This window comes from Stegodyphus dumicola, chromosome 1 (assembly GCF_044657685.1).
Source record: "Stegodyphus dumicola isolate Sdum_Otavi_A_Nest chromosome 1, ASM4465768v1".
NCBI lineage: Eukaryota > Metazoa > Arthropoda > Arachnida > Araneae > Eresidae > Stegodyphus > Stegodyphus dumicola.
Window position 1 is genome coordinate 85,700,113 of NC_140768.1, and position 21,612 is coordinate 85,721,724.

Here is a 21,612-nt window from a genome sequence, read left to right on the forward strand (position 1 = left end):
AAAACTAATAATGAAAAAAAAAAAAAAAAAAAAAAGAAAAGAAAGAAAGTGATCATGTGTACCTAATTCCCGTTATATTGGCGTAATGATGTATATAACAAGGCCAAAGAATAAAAAATCTAATGAATTTTTCTCATGGTGGTATTCCAAAAAACTCTTTTTGCCTACTTACTTCTTCTTTCCAATTTTTATTTTGTCGAATGGGATCTGTCAGATTCTTTGACTGCAGTGTCTACGTCCATTTCTCAGCACCTGAAGCAAAAAAATTAGGGTACAGAAAAGTTTTATACTATTGTCATTAAACTTTATTAGTTAGAAATAATTTTTTATAACAAGAAAAAAAGCTCTACTTCTGTTTTTACATCATTTCTTTTAACACGCAATTAACACTCGTTCGCACCCATTGAATTTCAAACTAGGCATAATTTAACGAGTTTGAATTTTAAGTAAATAAGGTATCATAAAAAGATGATCCTTTCTCGATAAACATTAGTAATTATTGTTTAAAGTAAATGACAAAATTTTGCAAATGAAGTTTTGAATGTCAATAATTATAACTATTCACGAGAGATTATTAGCAGCTGGCCAACGAATTCAAACTCGGTACATTTCACTAAAATATACAATGCTTCCTTTAATTCTTCAAACGTACAATTTTGAAACCTCAACGATTTTGTAACTTGATTCATACGGAATATGAAATTGCACATTATTACAGATTAAAACATTAACTCATCTTTCCATCTTACTTAAAAGAATTTTTCAACACTTGAAAATATAGTTCCTCAATTGTATTGTACAGGATATTGAGTTGAACATTGATGCTAATCTAAAATGATGATATGTAAGAAACAGGTTTTCGTTTAGCTGGTGGTTATATATTATTCTAAGAGAAGGAAGAGTGTTTCGGGTATTTCCCGTGAACACTCAAATGCCTTAGATTAATTTTTAACATAATTCAAAAAGTGGATTTCCTCTAAAAGCAAATTTAGGTATTTTATTACAGTTTGCTCGGGTGGAAAAAAAAAAACCTATTTTTGCTACAAAAGATCAAACATTTATCTGATAATTCAAGAAAATCGAAGCTTTATATTAAGTGGACCTTTAGTAATTCGTTATTAATTCCATATTCTCTGTGAATGAGACAAATAGATCTGTGCATAAATGAGCACTAAAAGTGATTACTCATTTTAGGCAGAATAAATAAAAATTTTTGACAAAAGTCTGTAAGGTTCTGCTTGTGTAGAAGCTCAAATCAATGTCCTTCAGACCCTACTAGACCGACTGATGAGTTACAGCTCTAGTCTGAATTAATATGACAAAGTCTGTTAGAAAAGTTAACATAATCCTTTTATAGAACTCTTTAAATTAACAGAAGGCACAACTTGTACTCCAAAATATAACTTCGCTACTTGGGGGTATTTTAAATAACCTAAGAGGAAGTTAAATTCAAGTAACCTGTTCTGACATTATGACTAAAATAATCTACTTAAGCTAGTTTAAATAATTAACGGCTCAGTTTTAACGGCAGCTAGCGAGGTCGCTACAGACGGAACAAACTCTGTCAGAGCTGGCGATAGTAGGTAACTGCAAACGAGCCTGCCGGAAGCTCTAACTTTAAAACATGCAAACCCTGGACTTGAACACCCTACTATTCATTTGCATTTTTGGTCTACGGAAAAGAGAAGTAAAGTTTTAGCTCATAATAACAGCTTAATTATCCTAAAATCTTACAAATTAGCTATAAAAATAAGTAGAAGCAAAGATAATATGTTTTAGTAATAAAGAAGAAGGAACTAAAAAGAAATTATAGCTAAATGTTAATACGCATCCGACTTCATTGTATACTATGTGCACTAAATGCAGCTATGAAGAAAAGCTACATAAAACATATTTCAATAGGCAAAGAAGCTGCTATGCTTATATTGTATAACAGGTTCTTATAACTGTTAGAATTTCAATCAGAAACCGAAGCGATGGATTTTAATATCAGAAGAAAATCTCTTCTTTCATAATTTTATATAAACGTTTCATATATTATAAATTCATTTTAAATTATTCTCATGTTTATTTATTCATTTATTTAATTTTTACCCTAGAAAATTGCTTCACTGGCCTCATCTTCCTCGCAAGGTTGCATGTAATGCATATTACGTGTCAACAATGTGATATAATTTGATATCCCTCGAATGAGTTTATTTAAGCTTAGCGCAGAAACATAAACGTAATAAATCAGCTTTAGGTTTCTTCTGTAGACTGCCTAGTTCATAAATATGCATAGTTTGAAATTTTAAGAGCTATCACAACATTGCTGCCTATATACTATAAAACGGAACAATTGCTTCTTGTTTATACGAGACATTTGTTTAATGTCTTACTTTACAGTACATGGATTCTCCCTTCCCGCGCTATGCAAATGATATGACAAACTGGATAGAGTATCATGTGAGCTGACACTACAAAATTTTGTAGCCGTGATATTCTCGAAACGATAATAACGGAGATGTTGGAGGTGCAGAAATGTCTACACTAAGTTGTGGCTCGAATTCAAGTGAAACTCCATCAGTACAAAGAGAAGTTTTTCTTACGCCAATATCATTAGGCTGGATGAAACACAGACCTCATCGTGAAAGTTAAAAAGAGCAGATCTAACAAGTCGCTTCATTACAGGTCATAACTAAAACCATCAGTTCCTCAACACCCCACCATTTACAAGTGACTTCAGATACAGTTGGTGATGACGTTATTCTAACGCGCACCGCATCGCAAGGCCAAACTGTCTGCATGCAATATTACTACGTATTTTTTTAAACTTAATATGTGCCTAGTATTGCAAAAGAAGCTTTCTCATTGTTTTGCAGAACAGTGCTCGGATATATGTAACCAAAAACTTGAGGCTGTTTTGATTCGTTGATGGGGAGATGAGAAATGTTCTACTATTTATTATATGGCTTGGTTTATTTATACTCGAATTTCTAAACTGAAGGAACAACTTCGTGGTAGTTGCAGCCGACTTATTCTAGAAATGCTCCTTTCAAACCGTCAGCATAGCATATATTGCTACCAGTATACTACTAATTCCCCACCGAATTTTCGAAGGACAGTTAAACGTTTCACAGAAACATTTATTTTGAATATATTTTTTTATTTCAAAATAATGAGTTGGAATTTTTTAAATTATAACTCTGTACAAGCATATATAACCTATTTTTTTAAATTCATGCAACCCAGAATTACAAAGCTCTAGCACTATTTTGCTTGAATTTTGCGGAAAATCCCTAGATCTTTATTACTGGGAAGATTAATTAGAATGTAGAATTGAAAAGAAGAATTACAAACTCTTACATGAATACTAGTATTTAAGACCGAGGGCAAATAGAAAGAAAAACTCAGCGTCTTTTTCTCGGATTTAAGTTCCTGCTGAAAAGATTCTTCTGAAATTTGAAGCTAAAGAAATAAATAAAGTATAAAAATTAAATATGTTGAAGATATCAGTTTTTTAAATTTATTTGAAGATGAAGCAAATATAATTACAGATTTATTTAAAGATGAAATAAACAGATGTTGAAAATATCAGTTTTAAAATTTATTTAAAGATGAAATAAATATAATTATAGATTTATTTAAAGATGAAATAGATGTAATTCTGTAAAGTGTTTTAATTGTATGCTGGATCGTTTGTAAACTATAGCTGCACAAAATCTTAGATGTCTTCTTACAGTATGATATTATTTAATAGTACTGAAAGATGAATGTTAGAACATCTATAAAAAAGAATTTTTTTATTTATATCTTATAGATGTCACATATCATAAAGGACTGCGCAAAAACTGTGCTACAGACTCTGGAAAAACACGCTGTAAACAAAGACCCAGTTGACTGCAAAAAGTATGTTATTTCTGGAACTGCTAATATGTTGTTATTGAAAAAGAACTTGCTTATACTTTTTTTATTTCTTACCTCCTTGCGTCATTTGATTACCGTTTAAGTCTCCAAAAACTTGTTTTTCAGAATCCGCGTAATTAATGCTATAATTTCATATTTTAAGTCAAAACTTAAATTCAAAGAGGTATTCGGGAACAAACGATATTTTAATTTAAATAATTTTCCAAGTTAATGTAGTTCAGAGGATGAACTTCAGAGTTCAGAGGATGAAACAGTTGCAAAATAAGGATTTCTTTCTGCTTGTAACTGGTGATTTTGTCTTCAGATTAATAAAGCAATCATCATTACTGTTTTATTTGGGCATGAGAAAATATTTATTAAGCGTACTTTAAAAGATTTCTTTCTTTAGTAAACCTGCTAGTTTTTAATTAATTAGTATAAAGCATATTGGACTAAACGGATAATTATAATTTAGTCTTGGTTCTGCCGGCCAGTAAAAAATACTGCACTGAGACAGAATTGAAGATGGCTGCTTTGGGCACTATTGGGAGAAAGATTTCCAACAAGGCACTGGTTGCATGTGTACACCAATGGATCTTCTATAGGTGTTAATAAAGTAATGCTGGCGCAGGCGTTTACTCTCGGCACTTGAGATTTAGCGTGGCTGTTGATGCAAATTGTATCAACTAGGATGTTGAAGTGGCTGCTGTCCAACACGCCAGTTGAGTGAAATCAATAAAAGAGATGATCAGAACATTGTGATATTTATTGATTCACAGGCCTTTAAAGCAATTTCTTGTGCAATACTTTCAAACAATGGGTCTGTTCTAAATTGTCAGCTTGGGATATATTCTGTAATAAATAATGGTCGCAATGTTTCTCTGCAGTGGTTCCCAAGTCGTTGTGGAATAATGGGTAATGAGTTTTCTGACACTCTGGCCAAGGCTGGATCAACCCAATCCTTTTGTTTGCTATCACAGTGCTAAGGGAATCACTGGAGCCAGATGTGGAGCTCATCTTTGAGAGAAGAATGGGGACTCTGTGAAGGGGAAGATTTGGGGTTCCTTAATGGAGAATCTCATTCCATGCGACCTACCTAGACCTGTCGGCGTCGTTAACGTTAGATCAAAAACTAGATATGACTTGTTAATGAAACACAGATTTGATTTAGCAGACTCTCCATCTTGTCCATTATGTGATACTGACGACATGTGCGATGACTATTTGGACAATTGTTCTGGACTTATCGACAGGCAACGGATAATGCTGTAGCAAATTATTGTACTTTTTTTAATGTTTCTGAATTGTATTGGGCTGCTCGTCACAGAGTAATGGCTATCATGCCTACGTCTGACATGGGATAAAAAAGAATGTTGTCGTATTAAAATAATATAACTTATTATGGCTCAGAGAAATGGAATTACTAGACGACCTAAGTGATGCCATTATTTATATTTCAGAGCGATACAGTATTTTTTAAAATTTTATGAAATATGCTAGTCCATTTCATAGTATGTTAAGTCAACTGGTCTGATAAAAAATAATGTTCTTAATTTCTGTAATCATTAATTACACTTGAAAATAAACTATCCCCCTTTTTCGCCTGTATTTATTGTAGGTTATTTGGTGCCTTCACTATGGATGTAATCGCTTGTTCGGCTTTCGCGACGAAGATAGATTACCACAATGATCCTAATAATATCTTTGTGAAGAACGTGAAAAAAGCTTTCGGAGATTTTTCTGGTTTCCGTATTTTCCTTATATGTGAGTACTTACAATGTTCATTATTAGCATTATTTCTTTTATGTTCTTTAACACTTTATACGTAAAAATATTAAAAACAGATGCAAAGGAATTGAAAATGCTATTAAAACCGTAAACTGCGTAGATTTTCTGAAGTACAAGTTTTCCTTTATTTGATTTCTTGCTATTCATTTTCTAAATATTGAGAATTTGGAATAAAATTATTTACTTCCTTCTTTAAGATAAAATAATGATTAAAATATTGAAAATATGCTCATCAGGCGAAGTTAATTCGAAAATATTACATGCATAACAATATATATACATAAAGTTATAGTACATACGTAAAGTTGTAGAGTCATTAGGTTATTTTCAAGCAGGAGAGATAAAAAATTAGCAATGCTCCCGCGGGGCCTCGAACTTAGACCTCTTAAATACGCAACGAGTATGCTAACGGTTACACCACAAAGGCATGCAGAAAGGAGGGAGATGCATGGTAAGTAAAAGTAGTAATACTTGCTTGGAAGACCATATTTTCTTCTTCTAAACCAAAAAAGAAAGATTTCTATAAGTACAGAAATTATCATAGAATCTAATGAAACAGCTAAAGTTTTTTTTTTTTTTTTTTTGTAATAACTTTGGCAGAAAAAGTGGAAAATACGGTTTTTCAGCTAACAAAATTGAGCAGTGGAGGATTAGAGATTCTTTCCCTAGTATAAATTTGTTGTTTCTGTCGTAATTTAAAAGGGAATATCCAATTTCACGAATAAAACATACTAACAAGGAACATTCTAAATATCTCATGAATTCACTTCTGTGATAGGATCTTTAAGCAGTAAATTGCGAAATTTATTAATTAGAGGCGACACACGAAGATTAAACTTTTGCAGAGTAAATAAAATTTTCTTATTAATGGAAGGAATTGATTCGAATTTGATTGCTTACAAAATTGTTTACGTTTTTCGTAGGTTTAACTTTCACATATTTTCTTTTCTTCGACTAAAAAATTCGCCGTTCTATCCTTAATGACTCTACACCAGATGTGAATTCGTGGGATACATCACTGTTTTCTGCTTAACATCCATTAGTTTGGCTTAATATGCATCCATTAGCATGGCTTAATATGTATCCATTAGTATGGCTTAATATGCATCCATTAGTATGGCTTAATATGCATCGCCGAAGTAGAATGGGCCTTCTTGTGTTTTCTGTATGGTTATCTGTCTTACTGAGAGAGGCTTGCATTTCCATTTATAAGTGGGAGTAACTCCATCTTGTTTTCCTTTGATTGCCGTCTTAGTCGTATAGCAGTCAGTGATGTTGGCTGCCGTATCAGTGGTCCTTGGTTCGAATCTCTATTGAAAGGTCGGATCTTTAAATGTGTTTAGTGTCAATCAAGTGTGAGTGCACTTAAAATATTGGTGAGACGAGAGTTTTCTCAAGTGGTTTGGTGACACGGACAGAAGGACTAAAACTTTTGGATCTATCCCCATTAAGAAACAATACATATTTTCCATCAAAATTGGGACGAAATATATAGTAATTGGAATAAGACTTTACCCGTAAAACCGCCAGTGAAGTTTAATATTCCGCTCACTTATCTGTAAAACCGAGGCTGAAGTTCTAAGATTCCAGTCACTGCTTACTGTCATGTCCTTCGATTTGGAATTTTAACAACGCATTATTTCGGCTATCACTCATAAGGCCAACTTCGTGAACCAAATGTCAAGTTAGCACCAGAAACAAAAAAGAAAATTGCGTAAACATTAGCGTTTTCTTTCTTCAAAAATGAGTAGAAACTTGAAATCAATCAACGGCCATTTCATTTGCAACAACCTGATACACTGCTAAATCTTCTGCCATTGCTCAAGCGCTTTGCAAAATCTCGCTCTTCCATGGGTCATTTATCATTTACGAGTCGCTCGGAAGCTATTTCGCGGCATTAAAACAGACTTTTGAACCTGAATATTAACTTCAGGGGAAACAATCATCGGAAGTCATGTATGACAAGTCAAAATACGAGGCTGGTGTATCTTGGATGCTGTGTTGGCTAAAGTATTATCATAATGGCACACCTAATTACAGTGTTACTACAGTTCAGATAATTGATGCCTATTATCTCCTATCTCCTCTCAGACGCTTCAGAATGCTATATTAAAATCCAATATAACCATTCGGATCATGGAAAATAAATTCATGTTATATATATCATTGTGTAACGAGATCAGATCAACATGATTTTAGTCGGGCTTTTGATTTCCTTAGTTTTCTTTTGTTTTGAAAAATTAATACAACAGTTTCCGCAGAGTTATATCTCTCCGCTACAATTACTATTTGGTCTCTGGATTGTAGCCGTATATCCAACTTACAAGACAAGTTATGTTTCATGAGATAAATATTGGGTGTTCTTAGGTCGGACTGACGGAGATTCTAGCACCTCAATACACTGGTGTGCAAAAATTAAGGACGAGACGGTTTTTTCAATATAACTTTGTACAAAAGCTTTCCAAATCAACACATTTAATACCGTAAGATCCCCAATACGTAAGGACATGAGTAATGTAAGCAACACTTACTAAAAGAGAAATCAGAGGGATAAAAAGAAGCTTTATTGAAAAAGTAGCATGGAGCGCAATGCGACTGAAGGACGAAACATCCCTGTGATGGGGGTCCAGCAAGAAACATCCGGTCTTTAATAGGGGATATGATCTCCCCTGACTGCTAGGCAGGTTTCACAGCGTCTGCCCATGCTGAGAATGAGGGTGTCAATGAGTTGTTGAGGCATTGCTGCCCATTCGTCTTGCAGAGCCAAACGAAGCTGAGGAATCGTTACTGGTGGTAAGGTACGAGCTGCCAAGCGTCTGCCTAGAAAATCCCATACATGCTCGATGGGATTCAGATCCGGAGATCGTGCCGGCCAATCCATACGTTCAATATCCTCACTATCTAAGAGCTGTTCGGCAGCTACTGTGCGATGACATGGTGCATTGTCGTCCATGAAAAGGAACTGCGGACCCATAGCGCCTCTAAAAAGGCGCACATATGGAAAAAGAATCTCGTTACAATAACGGGTCCCGTTGACTGAACCTGCGTCGAAGATGTGAAGGTTTGTACGACTATCAAGCATGATGCCTCCCCAAACGAGAACACCGCCACCTCCATACCTGTCCTTTTCAATGATGTTCGAGGGAGGATTGCGGCTTCCCCCACTCTCTCCAGATGAGTATGCGATGAAAATCACTGCTCAGACCGAATCTTCTCTCATCTGTGTAGAGTACTCGTCCCCATTCATTGTCTCTCCAATTCCGGTGTTCCCGGCACCACAGAGAACGCCTTCTCCGATGGGCAGGCGTTAGAGGTACACACCGTACAGGGCGACGTGCAAACAGACCACCACCGTGCAGTCTTCTGGCCACGGTAAAACGCGATATCGGTCGTCCAGTCGCCTGTGTCGTGTGTCTAGCGATTTCTCCAGCTGTCTGCCGCCTGTATCTTCTGGCCTGTAAGGCAATATACCCCTCACCTTCCTCAATTAACACTATCTGTTTTGAGACTCTAGTGTTATCTAAAATATCTGTATTTACTTATCGCTTCATTGCCATGCACTCGTTGAAACATTTCAAGCGTCTTATAGTTTGAGGTTGTCGCAGGTTTTTCATATTCACTTTCTGGGCTAATTTCAGACCCACTTTAAAACCGCAAATAAACTAATGTACACGAACCCAAAAACGAATGTAACGCAAATACTCATGAAAATATATCGACGCCACTTGATATATTGATTTAGGGCCGATATTGTTCATCTTAGATGCAGACGCACGATTTATGGCATATGCGCTGTTTGCAACCGATAGATCCTCTGAGCTCCCTAATACTATGTCACGTGAAAGTTTTTCAAACGCCCTGAACACTTTTCTCAAATAGTATTATTATTAATAATTATGTATTTCTGTTCCTTTGTATTCCAATTTCATTGTAGTGGCATAATTTAGAATACCATTATGATGTATTTTATATATTTATTTAAAGTTTTAGATACTAATATTAGCATTTTGTTTACGAACGGTTTAATAAGAAAAGTTTTTACTACAAAGATTAGGTTTTCTTTCATTTAACTTTTTGGAATTAAAACTCGTAGGTGTAGCGCAGTGTCAATATTATTCATTGCAACTAAATGTTGCTTTGCTAATTCATTGCTGAAATTTGCTTATTACTGTTGCTCTTACATAAGTAAAAATTCGGTGAAACGAGATGGCTACAGTAAGCAACTTTTAACCAGGATTATTCTAAGAAATTAGAAAAGTGAGATTTACTTAAATTTGCATTGGACATTTACAGTGTGAATTTGACGGATATTTTTCTGTATTGCAATCATGATGCTCTTTCTCTTTAAAAATATAAAAATTTGAATTTCTTAAGTTTTATTAACAGAAATAAAGATTTGTTTGTGATTGCCTTTTTTTATTTCTTGATACGATGAGAATATGTGAATAAAAGCGATTAGAAACTTCCGATATTAATAATATGTATGATAATTCTTGGTAACTAGTAAATGGAAAATAAAATCTTTCAGTTTTCTTGCCAAATTGGCTAAGAATCGTCTTAGGACTCAGAAACGTGCTGTCTATGGATTTCTTCCGAACTGTAACCTTGGAAGTCATCAAAGAAAGGAAAGAAAAAGGTTATGTAAGTAGATGCTTCCAGTAATAGTCTATAATATAGTCACAAAATCAGAAATACCTAAATCTATGTTTGTTTTACAGGAGGAATTTTCCATACAATCTTTTTATTTTAATTATTCGTTCATATGCACATAAGACAAAATTTTAATTTAATTTCGAACTCTTTAATCTCATTTTTAATCAGGAAATTCTTCCTTTTAAGTTGCATTTATTTATTTTATGTCACGCCACGCTATTTTCCCGTTCAGTGAAAATTTAATGTGTCATCGTTAATTAGTAGCCTCGTTGAAAAGTATTTATTCCATTAAATCATTTCTAACTTTAGCCTACCTATTCTTATTTTATTGATATTTGTAAGAAATATACGAATATTCTTCTTTGTACTACAAAAGTGCCAAACTTCCATAAAATTTCATATAGTTTAAATTACATCATTACTTGACAGTGATATAATTCCACAATAAAATTATCTGGTGAGTAAATTTACGAATGCTGCTCATTTGTTAACTTTCAAGGTGAAATCGCTCTTCTAAGCTTTGCCATCATCTATGGCCTACCAGTGGCCGAGCGGTAAGGTCTCTGAACACTTGGGAGCTCAATCCGAGGTTTGAATCTCACCAACGGGCTGGATACATGGACGTTTTCGTGGTTTTCGCCATGCGTTAACGTGTTATAAAGCCAGTTTCCCTTAGAATGCCATCCACGAAAACATCCCTCTGTTTAGGCACATATTCCTCGGGTGCATTCTCATAATCAAATAAACCAAACATCTAGTGATTATGCAGTTTGAAACCTGTTTTGCTATTAGTTGCAAAGTAATGATGTGAAATTTATGATGTATTGATTTGAGTTGTTATTAAAATTGATAAAAATGGAAGAAAACATTTTCATAATGAAAAGGTACTTAGAAGTAATAAACATTGTAAAAACTAAAGAGAGTTTATTGAACCCAATTAAATAAAATACACTGCTCGACAGTGAAAATGCAACAACAAGGAGTGGTCAGAAAGTGATGAAATTTGGAAAAAAGACAGTAACAGCAGGCAGCAATAATTGATCTTTATTTCAAAATGATAGTCAGAATACAGAACGAGGACGGCGTCGGCTCAGTAGGATGTAGGACCACCATGGACAGCGATGCACGAAGAAACACGTCTAGGCATAGAGTCAATAAGAGTGCGGATGGTGTCTTGAGGAATGGCTCTCCATTCCCTTTCAACCATTTGCCACAGTTCGTCTTCTGAACGTGGCAGGGGCAGAGTCTGCAAACGGCGTCCAATCACATCCCACACGTGTTCGATTGGTGGCAGGTCAGGAGAGTACGGTGGCCAGGGAAGCATCTGTATACCTTGCAGAGCATGTTGGCAGATGCGAGCACTGTGTGGTCAGGCGTTATCCTGCTGAAAAATTGGATTAGGCAGCCCCTGAAGGTAGAGGATTGCCACCGGCCGCAGTACATTATCCAGGTATCGTTGGGCCGTCATAGTGCTGTGAATACGAACTATAGGTGACCTGGAATCGTAGGCAATAGCGCACCAAACCATTATGCCACGTTGTCGCGCGGTGGGGCTTTCTACAGTTACTGCTGGATAAGATCCGTCTCCACGTCGACGTCACACACATATGCGGCGACTGTCACTGGATAAACAGAAGCGTGACTCATCTGAGAACACGACGTTTCGCTACATCGTTGACTGTCATCCACATCGTTGGCGTCTATACTGTGGGGTCAATGGCAGTCTTCTTAACGGACGCCGTGAGTGCAGGCCACGTTCAACCAATCGATGGAAAATGGTTCTCGTCGACACGGGAACATTCAGGGTATCTTGCACATGCTGCAGAATCGCGGAACAAGGGACTTGAAGGACCACCACAGCTTGTCGGCGGATGTGTCGATCCACGCGTGTTGACGTCACTCTGGCTGCACCTGCACCCCTCCTTCTTCCTACATTTCCTTGTTCCAACCATGTTCGCCATAATCGATGCACCGTGCTCGCATCCATGTGGGCATCAGCTGCGATTTGACGTAAGGACCAACCCGCCCTTCTCAGTCCGATCACCTAACCCTTCGTAAAATCGTCTATCTGCTGTAAGTGCCATCGTTAACGGCGGCCTGGCATTCTCTTCTATTATACGTATCCTAAGGGGCAAAAACCAACTTTCTTCAATAATTCCTCTGGCAGAAATAACGACACGAATATTGCCCATTCTGCACGTTCCTTCCCTTATATCTTACTTCACGCGAGTTGGAGAGTTGAGCATTTCCCATCATTCGCATAACTCAGTGACGTGTGTCTACTCTAAAATTAGCATAAATTTCTGACCACTCCTTCTTGGTGTTGCATTTTCAATGTCGAGCAGTGTATAAAGAGATGGAAATAAATGTTGAAAAGGATGATTATAAATCAATACCTTTTGGAAAAATGAAATCCGAAATAGAATGGAAACTGTTAAATCTTTGTTGTCAGCTGTAAGTTGCAGCAGTAGCATTTAATCAAGCAAATAAATACTGAGTGCAATAAAGATTAACACAATATACGTTCACTTTAATATGGAAAATAATTTTATAAACTTACCCAGTTTAGGCAATAAAAATGCGTGGTAATAATTACTGCTGTTCTAGCCCAGCCTTGAATAATTACGATTTTTGGTTTGGGATTGAGATGGTGTGATTTTCCGTTTAGCTCTAGTAATCAGAGCTCTATGTGAAAAGAGTGACTGGTCGTATACAAATACTTATTACTATTGCCATAGTTTTGCACTTAAAATTATGGAACATTTTATATTTAACACATTAAAGCATAACGAATATTTTATTATTTGAAATCTCAAAGTCGTAAAGCCTCTTTACGATACGTCAAAATTCTTAGTTATTCATACTGAAGAAGTAAATGCAAAAGAATTGGATCTTTTATTCAGTAGTGATATTAAAATTTCTCAGTTTGAGAATTTTGGAAACATCCAGAAAGAGAATGAAAAGTAACTTGAAATTTCATTTTCCTCCCTCCGATCTTGAGACATTCTTAAATCCTGAACTTAAAATATTCATTTATTGATATATTAAATAAATCAATATTAAAGTATTCATATGAATTGAAACTAAATGAATTTTTACTTGAAAAAATTATTTTAAAAATTACAGAATTTGTGTCTTAAATAATGAGGCGAAACATTTTGAATAGTATTTTCTCGTGTAACTATAGAAGTACAATGATTTTCTGCAACTCTTGATGGATGCTGCAGACGAAGAGATTCAGGACCCAGATAAAGCGTCAAATGCAGGTTTTAAAACAATTGAGGCCAACGATGACGAAACAGATCAATTTGGAAGCGTAACAACCAAGGATATATCTACATCTCTGAAGTACACAAGTAAGTGTTTTTATCTAAATACTTCTGTTGAACACTAAATATTTTATAAGTTTATATACGCTGTCTGACTTCTTATTAATCCTTTCTATTTTCCTTTAAACCAGAAATCGGAAATAAGTCAATATATTAATCGTTTAACATAACATGAAATTTGAAGGGGTGAAAATAATTACTTTTGTTTTTTTCATAACGAATCATATATCGTCACTCAGACAGCTGTGAGGTTACGGACACTGGAAACGTCATAAACAGACTGTTTCTTTGTAGAGATTGTGGACACTTTAAAGGTTACAAACACACTTTCAGAGGGAATGAATATCGATTAAATATAACGTAGCTTAACAGAAAATAGAAGATCTCACAAACATTGGTTTAAATACTAAATTGAGAAGTTAGACGATAATTAAGACTGATAACTAACTGCTTTCTTCAAATAAGACATTTTGTTAAAATATTTTCTAAGTAGATGTTGAGTAGGTCGTCTTTTCATTTATATACGAATTGCTTAATATTTTTATATGTATAATACAAACTGAATTGCCTAATAAACATATTTCAGATATATCTCGAGACGAACTTATAGCCCAGTGTGTGTTATTTTTCTTTGTCGGCTACGAAACGACAGCATCCACGCTCACTTTCATGGCTTACTCGCTTGCATCAAACCCCGAATGTCAAGAGAAACTCATTCAAGAAGTGGATGATGCCTTTAACAAATACGTGAGTTAAACTCATTATTTTTTATTTTACTTTGTATTAAGGGGGATCATACACCTTAAACCCCTTACGATCTTCGAATATGTGACTGTTGCAAGAATTGGAATATTTTATTTATTTTTAAAGCAATTACTTCCAACTTTTTACAGCTGACTATATAATATAGCTGCTTTGGGAACTAGTAACCAGAAAGTTAGTGTTGACACAAATATTTTTGTAATTTAATCCACTTTGTGACAAAATATTTCGTCGTATTTCGACCTTACGCGCATGATATTTTAAAAATGGCTAATGGTACATACTTGAAATTGGATGGAATTCTTTATATGGGCACTATTTTCGAACTGAACCAACAATCTGATAAGTATTTTAATATGGAAAAATTTTATGGACGAAAACATTACAAATTTTGTTAATAAAATACATTTTATAAACTCAACTAAAAATAACATAAAAATTGAACATGAAATTTTTAGAAGTTTAGGTTCACAATAGTTTCCAAATGTTATAAAAGCTATATATTAAATATGGAATTAAATTATGAAACAGAATGTTTTAAACTGTGCGCGCAAGTTGGAAACATGACGAAAAATGTTGCCACAAAGCGGATTAAATTATAAAAATATTTGTGGCAACACAAACTTTCTGATTACTATTTCAGAAAGCAGCTATATTATGTAGTCAGCTGTAAAACGTTGGTAGTAATTGCTTTTAAAATAAATAAGTTATACCAATTCTTGCAACAGTCACCTATTCGAACATCTTATGGGTTTTAAGGTGTATGAGTCCCCTTAACATAATAAAGTAATTGGGATTATTAATGAACTTAGAAAGCCTGATATGAGCAATTTATTGCTATATGTTTAATCAAAACCTCGTTTTTCCAAGACCACTAATGCTTCTCCCATCCCCTATTGAATAAAATTTAAGTTTAGTTTTAGGATAGGAATCTGTGCTGTTAATTGGTATTAAAATAATTCACATTTCGTTTAAATCTCGGCTTAAAAGAGCCTGATGAATGAGAGAGTAGAACTGCAAAATACGGAGATTTTACTCAAATGATTATATAACTTGAGAAATATTTCAACAGTCAGAAACATAAAAAAAAATAATTAACTTTTAGCACTGTCATAATTAGCAGCAATTTTGCTTGAAATATTGTAAAGCCTTTTTAGAACGTATTTCAATTTTATGTCTTGGCCTAAAAAGTATAAGTTAAAAAACGGAATTTTAGAGCAGGTTCATCATTGTAAGGTAGCAACTAGAAAATGAAACAGAATATATTGTTTGGATCATGTAAGTTAAATTTAAAATATTCAGTCAGTCATATAAAATTATGATTTCTGTTAATCAAGATATAAGCACAAAAGCTGTACAGTAAGTTTCTTTCGCAAATGCTTGCTTTATTTTCCCGTCCTAGATTTTCAGTTAATAAAAATGGAAAAAAAACTGATAAAAATGCGGTCGAAAACACGGAGCGTTGTACATTTAGGTACTAAATATGTATTTATTATGAACAGGTAAGATATATACAGATAGAAAGAATAAAAGATTTGCTTACCCAATAAAGTTTCTGTAAATTTTCAGAAAATTTTACTCACATCTCTAAAATTTGTGAATTTTCAGTCTTTGGTTGTAATATGGCAAAGCACTCGAGGGCTACCTGCCTAAGGGGAAGGATAATTTCGCAGATGACTTTCTAACGGACACTGGCTCATATTCACATTACACATGGCAAAAAAAAAAAAAAAAAAAAAAAAAAAAACCACTAAAATCAATGATGCGCCCAACCTGTTCCCCTGGGTTATAATACAGGACGAACTATCAACATGCTGTAATCTTAAACCTCTCGACTACTGGTGAGGCCATTTATTTTCTGAATCACCCGTCACGGAACCATGTGTTAACATAAGAATAATTGAGTTCTTGCCGTATATATCGTCAATTCTATGGCTGTCTGAATGAACTGCTGTAATTTTGGCATAGCTGGAGGTAGAAGTGATTTAGTATCTTTGACATACTGGGATAAAAGACTCATGAGTATTTCACGGAGTTTGATAGCAAAATGCGAACTGGCGTGACAGTATTAAATTATGTGCTTTCAGAATAAAGTTTTTTCTTGTCCACTAGTATCGGTTTCAATCTTTTATCAAATAATTACTATATATTAAATGCATAAAACAATTTCCTTCTTTTCAAATAGACATAAGCGTCCGTTGTAAAGTTATACGAGCTTTTTCGCTGAATGATTAAGTTAATAATCATAAATGTATCCTTACAGGGTCAAGTGGATCATGATGTCACACGGGACATGAAATATTTAGATTACGTTGTATCTGAAACACTACGAATGTATCCTATCTTGACAGCGTGAGTGAGTTATATGTTAAATGTATTTGTACCTTATTCTTCAACCTTAATTCTTTAATGCTGTGTTTTGGCAAAAAAAAATTTATATTAGAGTATAATTTTATATTTTAATTTTTTAATTATTAATTTATGAAAACTTAAAAACAGAATGTTTTAAAATAATTTTATTTTAGCTCGTAATTTTTATAAACGTGCAGTAAAACAATCTAAAATTTCTTTCCATGTTTTGAGCGGCTATCATGTGTTGAGCGGAGTCTTAGGAATCATGATTATCATTATCACTGTTACTCAAAATACATCTTTAATTATGTTCCCAGAAGTACATTCAACAGTGTCAGTTTAGAAAGTTGGTCAACGTGAGACAAACTTTGTTCGCCATATTATAAAAATGTTATAGAACTGTTGGATTATTATATTGAATTAAGAGCACAGAAATTGGTTTTGTTGTAGCAAATAGTACCATATGCAGTTTGAGGTTGTTAAATACGATAAGCCCGAGAGTAACTTTTATATTTCAGTCTAATATATCTATTTGAGATATCTTGCAGTAGAATCACAGATCCTATTTATCGCGGAAAACTGCCTTAATACAGCTTTATATCTTTTTATTCAAGACAAACTCTCCTGTAGAAGCACTGTGAGGAGGAAAAGGTGTTTAATTTTTTTATACAAAGTTTTATAAAAAAACTTAAAAAAAATTTTCATTTTGCATGAAATATTTAGTAAAAAGCTCCCTAATGTGATTTATTTATTGCAGATACCCCAACTTTGTGAAACTTCGCTTTTTGATATTTCACTTTTAAGAAAGTTCTGCAAAGTATTTTTTCCGGTTTTTGATAGAAACTCGAAAATAGGCTTCACCTTTGTTTAGAACATTTGATGTCTACTTAATGCCAGTGTAATGCATTACCGTCATTATTATCCTATTTTGGCCTTCTCGCATGATTCTGTCTTCTCAGTTTTAGGAGCATGAAATTATGATCCATTTAAGTTTTAGTTATCACACCATTCCTTTCAGTCACATTATACTTTATTATTTCTTATTTCCATTATTTGAGAGATAATTCTAAAACATCTAAGAGTTCTGAGAGATGTTTCTGATATGAATTAATTGTGGCTGCGTCATCGCTTTGCTTCTTTTCGGCTTACGAAAGCTTTTAGAGTATTGTTTTGTTTTCATTAAACAAGGGAAGTCTGTAATATATCTTATTTCTATCTAGGTAGTATTCTCGAAGTTTTCATTAAGGAATAATTTAGGTATAAATCAATGAGTACAATATTTTAAACGAAAATTTCAGACTAAGGTTTTAATTTTATTTTTACCAAAATCATTCTGCAAGTGAAACCTTTCGCCACATTTATTCGCAAACTATGAGTTTAATCAAAATATTTCAAAACTCTTTAGTGTTGCTGTTAAGTTATTATATTACGCAAGAATTTTCGCGCAATATGCCGCTGAAAATTGATCAGTAAATACATAAAGAAAGAAATTTAGAACCAGATCATTTATCAGTAAATACATAAAGAAAGAAATTTAGAACCAGAAAATTGATGAGTAGACACATAAAGAAAGAAATTTAGAACCAATTTTTTCCAAAGACCAAAAATTGAAACGCAAATAAATAAATTCCAAAAAAAAATCCAATAAACGTAGAATTACAATGCTATAAATATTAAAAGAAAAATTAAAAAGGCCATCAGAAGTGAAGCAAAAAATACAGTAAAAAGAACATGAAAGAAGAGGATGATCAATTATAGACAAAATAGCAAAAAATCTAGAATTAAATTCACAAAACCATAAAAGCCCAAAGCAGTAAAATCTCTCAATACAAATAAAAAAAATTCAACTGTTTCCAAACCGGAAAAAATTCCGAAAACAACAGGAATATAAAAATATAAAAAATACTTAAAATAGGAAGAGGTATAAATTAAAATCTGATTCAACGTTATCATGAGGAGGTAGATCATTATTCAATTGAATCCCTCTTCCCAGGTAAACCATTGCATTTCTTTTCATCCAAAATTAGTTGATGAACCATCTTAAATTACTTAATTACAATAGTTCAATTGTAAATTCTGAATGCCTGCTAGCCCTCCCTTCATATGAAATAAAAATATCCAAAAACAAATTTAAATGAAATAAATTCAATGCTTAATAAAACAAAAGTAAAATACACACTGTTTTCTAATACTAAAATTCAAATTGAAACGCAACGATTTACAAAATATTAAAAAAAATTAAGAGAGAACAAGTATTTTTTAACTTACTATTAGAAGTACAGAAGAACAAAGGACAGTAACTCAAAAGAAAGAAGTAGACGCTAATAATTTCCTGTTTGGCGCTATTGGCGATACTAATTGGCGATGGAAAGTTTGAAATCTCCCAAAAGCTGCTTTTATAGTAAGTAATTTTTAGATTTAGAAAACATAATAGTAATGCAAGAAAGAAAAGGAAAAAGAAACAAATGTTAAAATATAATAAACGCTTCACACCATAGTCCCATCATGATGACTTAGGATAAAGTAGGACTCTGATAATAAAAGTATAGTCAAGAAAAATGTACAGCAATACATATATACAAATTACACTATAAAACCTTCTAAACATCCTTCTTTATCTTTCTCTTATTTGAGCTTTCAGATAAAAAAATTCATTACTTTAAAAACTTTTATAGGGTGCAGACCACTGCAACTTTCTTAAGTAGAATGTTAATGAAATTAATTGGAATTTCATTTTCTTGTAAAATTTTAGTAAGAAGAAAAATTTCTTGCTGCTGTTGTTTAATTTCTGTGCATACGTTTTTAATTCTAGTAATTTTATTAAAACATTGTATTTGCAGTAACGTTTTTAGAGATGTTGATATTCCAATTTATAAGTTTAATAGTTGAAAAATGAATTCTTTTCTTTTATCAATGTCTTACTTCTTTAAGGTTAAAAAAAGTAAGATCCAGATAATCTGCAATTAATTGATTCTTATTGGTCTTGTTATGTTTTAAGCAGTTGGTGTAGATCTTGCTGTTTATAATAAAATTATTGTTGTTGAGTGTAATAATATCGTCACTGAATATATGTGCAGATTTAGGGAAATCATTTTCTGAAGGGCCTTTAAAAATCTTATATTCTTTGGAAAATAAACAGAAGCTAAATAAATGAGTCGAATATGAACTTCCCATTGGGATACCATTTGTTTGTAAGCGAAGAATGTTTACATACTTGATAAAGTTATTATAATGAGAGAAATAATCTTTCCATTTTTGTAAATCTAATATACGAGGCATTTCAGGGAAAAAAGTTAGAAGTGTTTAAGAGGCCTCCCATAGATTTCTTTAAGTGAGAGAGAGATGTGTAGAGATTTTCTAAGTCATAGCAGTTGATATTGTAAAAGTTTAGATCTTCAATTTGTTTCAATTATTAGAAAGTTTTTGTTAATAATCCAACAGTAAGGCTTATCAGTATTAGCTTTACCAAAAATTAAATTACATATTGATTTAAGCAGATCTGTAAAAGTATTACCAACATTCTTCTTATAGTTTTTCGTACCATTTGCCATAAATCTAAATTTAATAGGAGTGTCATAAAATTTTGGAATTGCATATAAATTAGCAAACCTATTGTTTGTAGCAAATACAGAAATCTTCCGCTTTTTGTGAAAAGCAAGCATTTTGTTGATTATTAACCTTTCATTATTTTTGGAAATACAATAGGTTGTAGAATTATGCAACTCCTTTTCAATAACAGAATTATAACAGAAATAAATCATTCTAATTTTTAATTCCCTTAAAAATCCTTGAACTTTATCAATATTATTTTTGCTTTGATATAATATTTCCTTCCCCATTCCTTGAAAAGATGAGTTGGTAAAACTTAGTAAAAACTTGCTTTTAATATGAAATTATCAATATCTGTTAAAAGAATTTCGAAACAATAGAAGTCAGGAATGTATTTCACCGCTTTAAATTTTTTACCTTTTTTCATATATATATATATATGTGTGTGTGTAAATATGTAATGTTTATGATATGTAAAATCTTACAGAACAGAAAGAACTGCTGTAACAGATTACAAATTGGGAAATACAGGAATAACCGTTGAAAAAGGCATACGGATAATGTTTCTTATATATGCCATGCATTATGATCCCGAATATTTTTCTGAGCCAGAAAAATTTAATCCGGAACGATGGTAACATTTCACTTATAATTTTCTTTGTGAATCTGTCTTTATGAAGGATATTCCGTAATTAGTGTTGCAATGATGTCGTTATGACTGGAAAACTGTTTATAGAACTCAATAAATATTTGATGCACGGTTACGATATCATGTTATCTGAGTAAGAATTATTTCCAAAGTGGTGAACAGGATCATTATCAAAGCTGCACATCCTGAAATTTTTCCCCGTATTATTTTTTTAATTGAAGCTTAATTAAAGGTTAAAGCAAATAATAAATACAACAGTCGAATTTTCAGTAAAAATACTATCCAAATTACTTCAAGTATTTTTAAAAACGATCCAATTATCATTGATGAACGAATAGACATTTGCATTTAGCTAATAATAAAAAAAAATCGCTCATCTGATTATGTTATCAAAGTATGACTTTGCATTAATTAGGTATCACAGAAATTTTCCAATTCAATTAATAAAGACTGTGCAACATTTCATGCAAACTGATGAAACAAGAATAAAGTAATGTTTATTCTTGTTTTTTTAAATTCGCAAATCTGTTCTGAAATTATTGTAGTCATTTCCCGTTAATGCTCCTCCGTTTTCAAAAGTTATTTTTTTCGCTAAGCAGAGAAGTCAGAAACATTCAACAATTATTTTGTGACTTTTTTGCGAGT

General features: G+C 33.0%; 1 protein-coding gene and 1 long non-coding RNA gene across 4 annotated transcripts in view; one reads left to right on the forward strand and one right to left on the reverse strand.

The window, feature by feature from the left end:
- The window catches only part of LOC146999132 (uncharacterized), a 228,634-nt gene that overhangs the window by 95,192 nt on the left and 111,830 nt on the right, over positions 1-21,612 (reverse strand). For both annotated transcript variants that reach the window (XR_015041349.1, XR_015041350.1), the window contains exon 3: positions 173-252. This is a non-coding gene — a long non-coding RNA (uncharacterized LOC146999132). The remainder of the gene's footprint in view (positions 1-172; positions 253-21,612) is intronic.
- The window catches only part of LOC146999133 (cytochrome P450 3A11-like), a 47,685-nt gene that overhangs the window by 18,191 nt on the left and 7,882 nt on the right, over positions 1-21,612 (forward strand). For both annotated transcript variants that reach the window (XM_085817354.1, XM_085817357.1), the window contains exons 6-12: positions 3,800-3,888; positions 5,504-5,649; positions 10,202-10,314; positions 13,514-13,682; positions 14,242-14,402; positions 16,681-16,769; positions 20,806-20,952. In XM_085817354.1, coding sequence (XP_085673480.1) covers positions 3,800-3,888; positions 5,504-5,649; positions 10,202-10,314; positions 13,514-13,682; positions 14,242-14,402; positions 16,681-16,769; positions 20,806-20,952 — 914 coding nt within the window. The remainder of the gene's footprint in view (positions 1-3,799; positions 3,889-5,503; positions 5,650-10,201; positions 10,315-13,513; positions 13,683-14,241; positions 14,403-16,680; positions 16,770-20,805; positions 20,953-21,612) is intronic.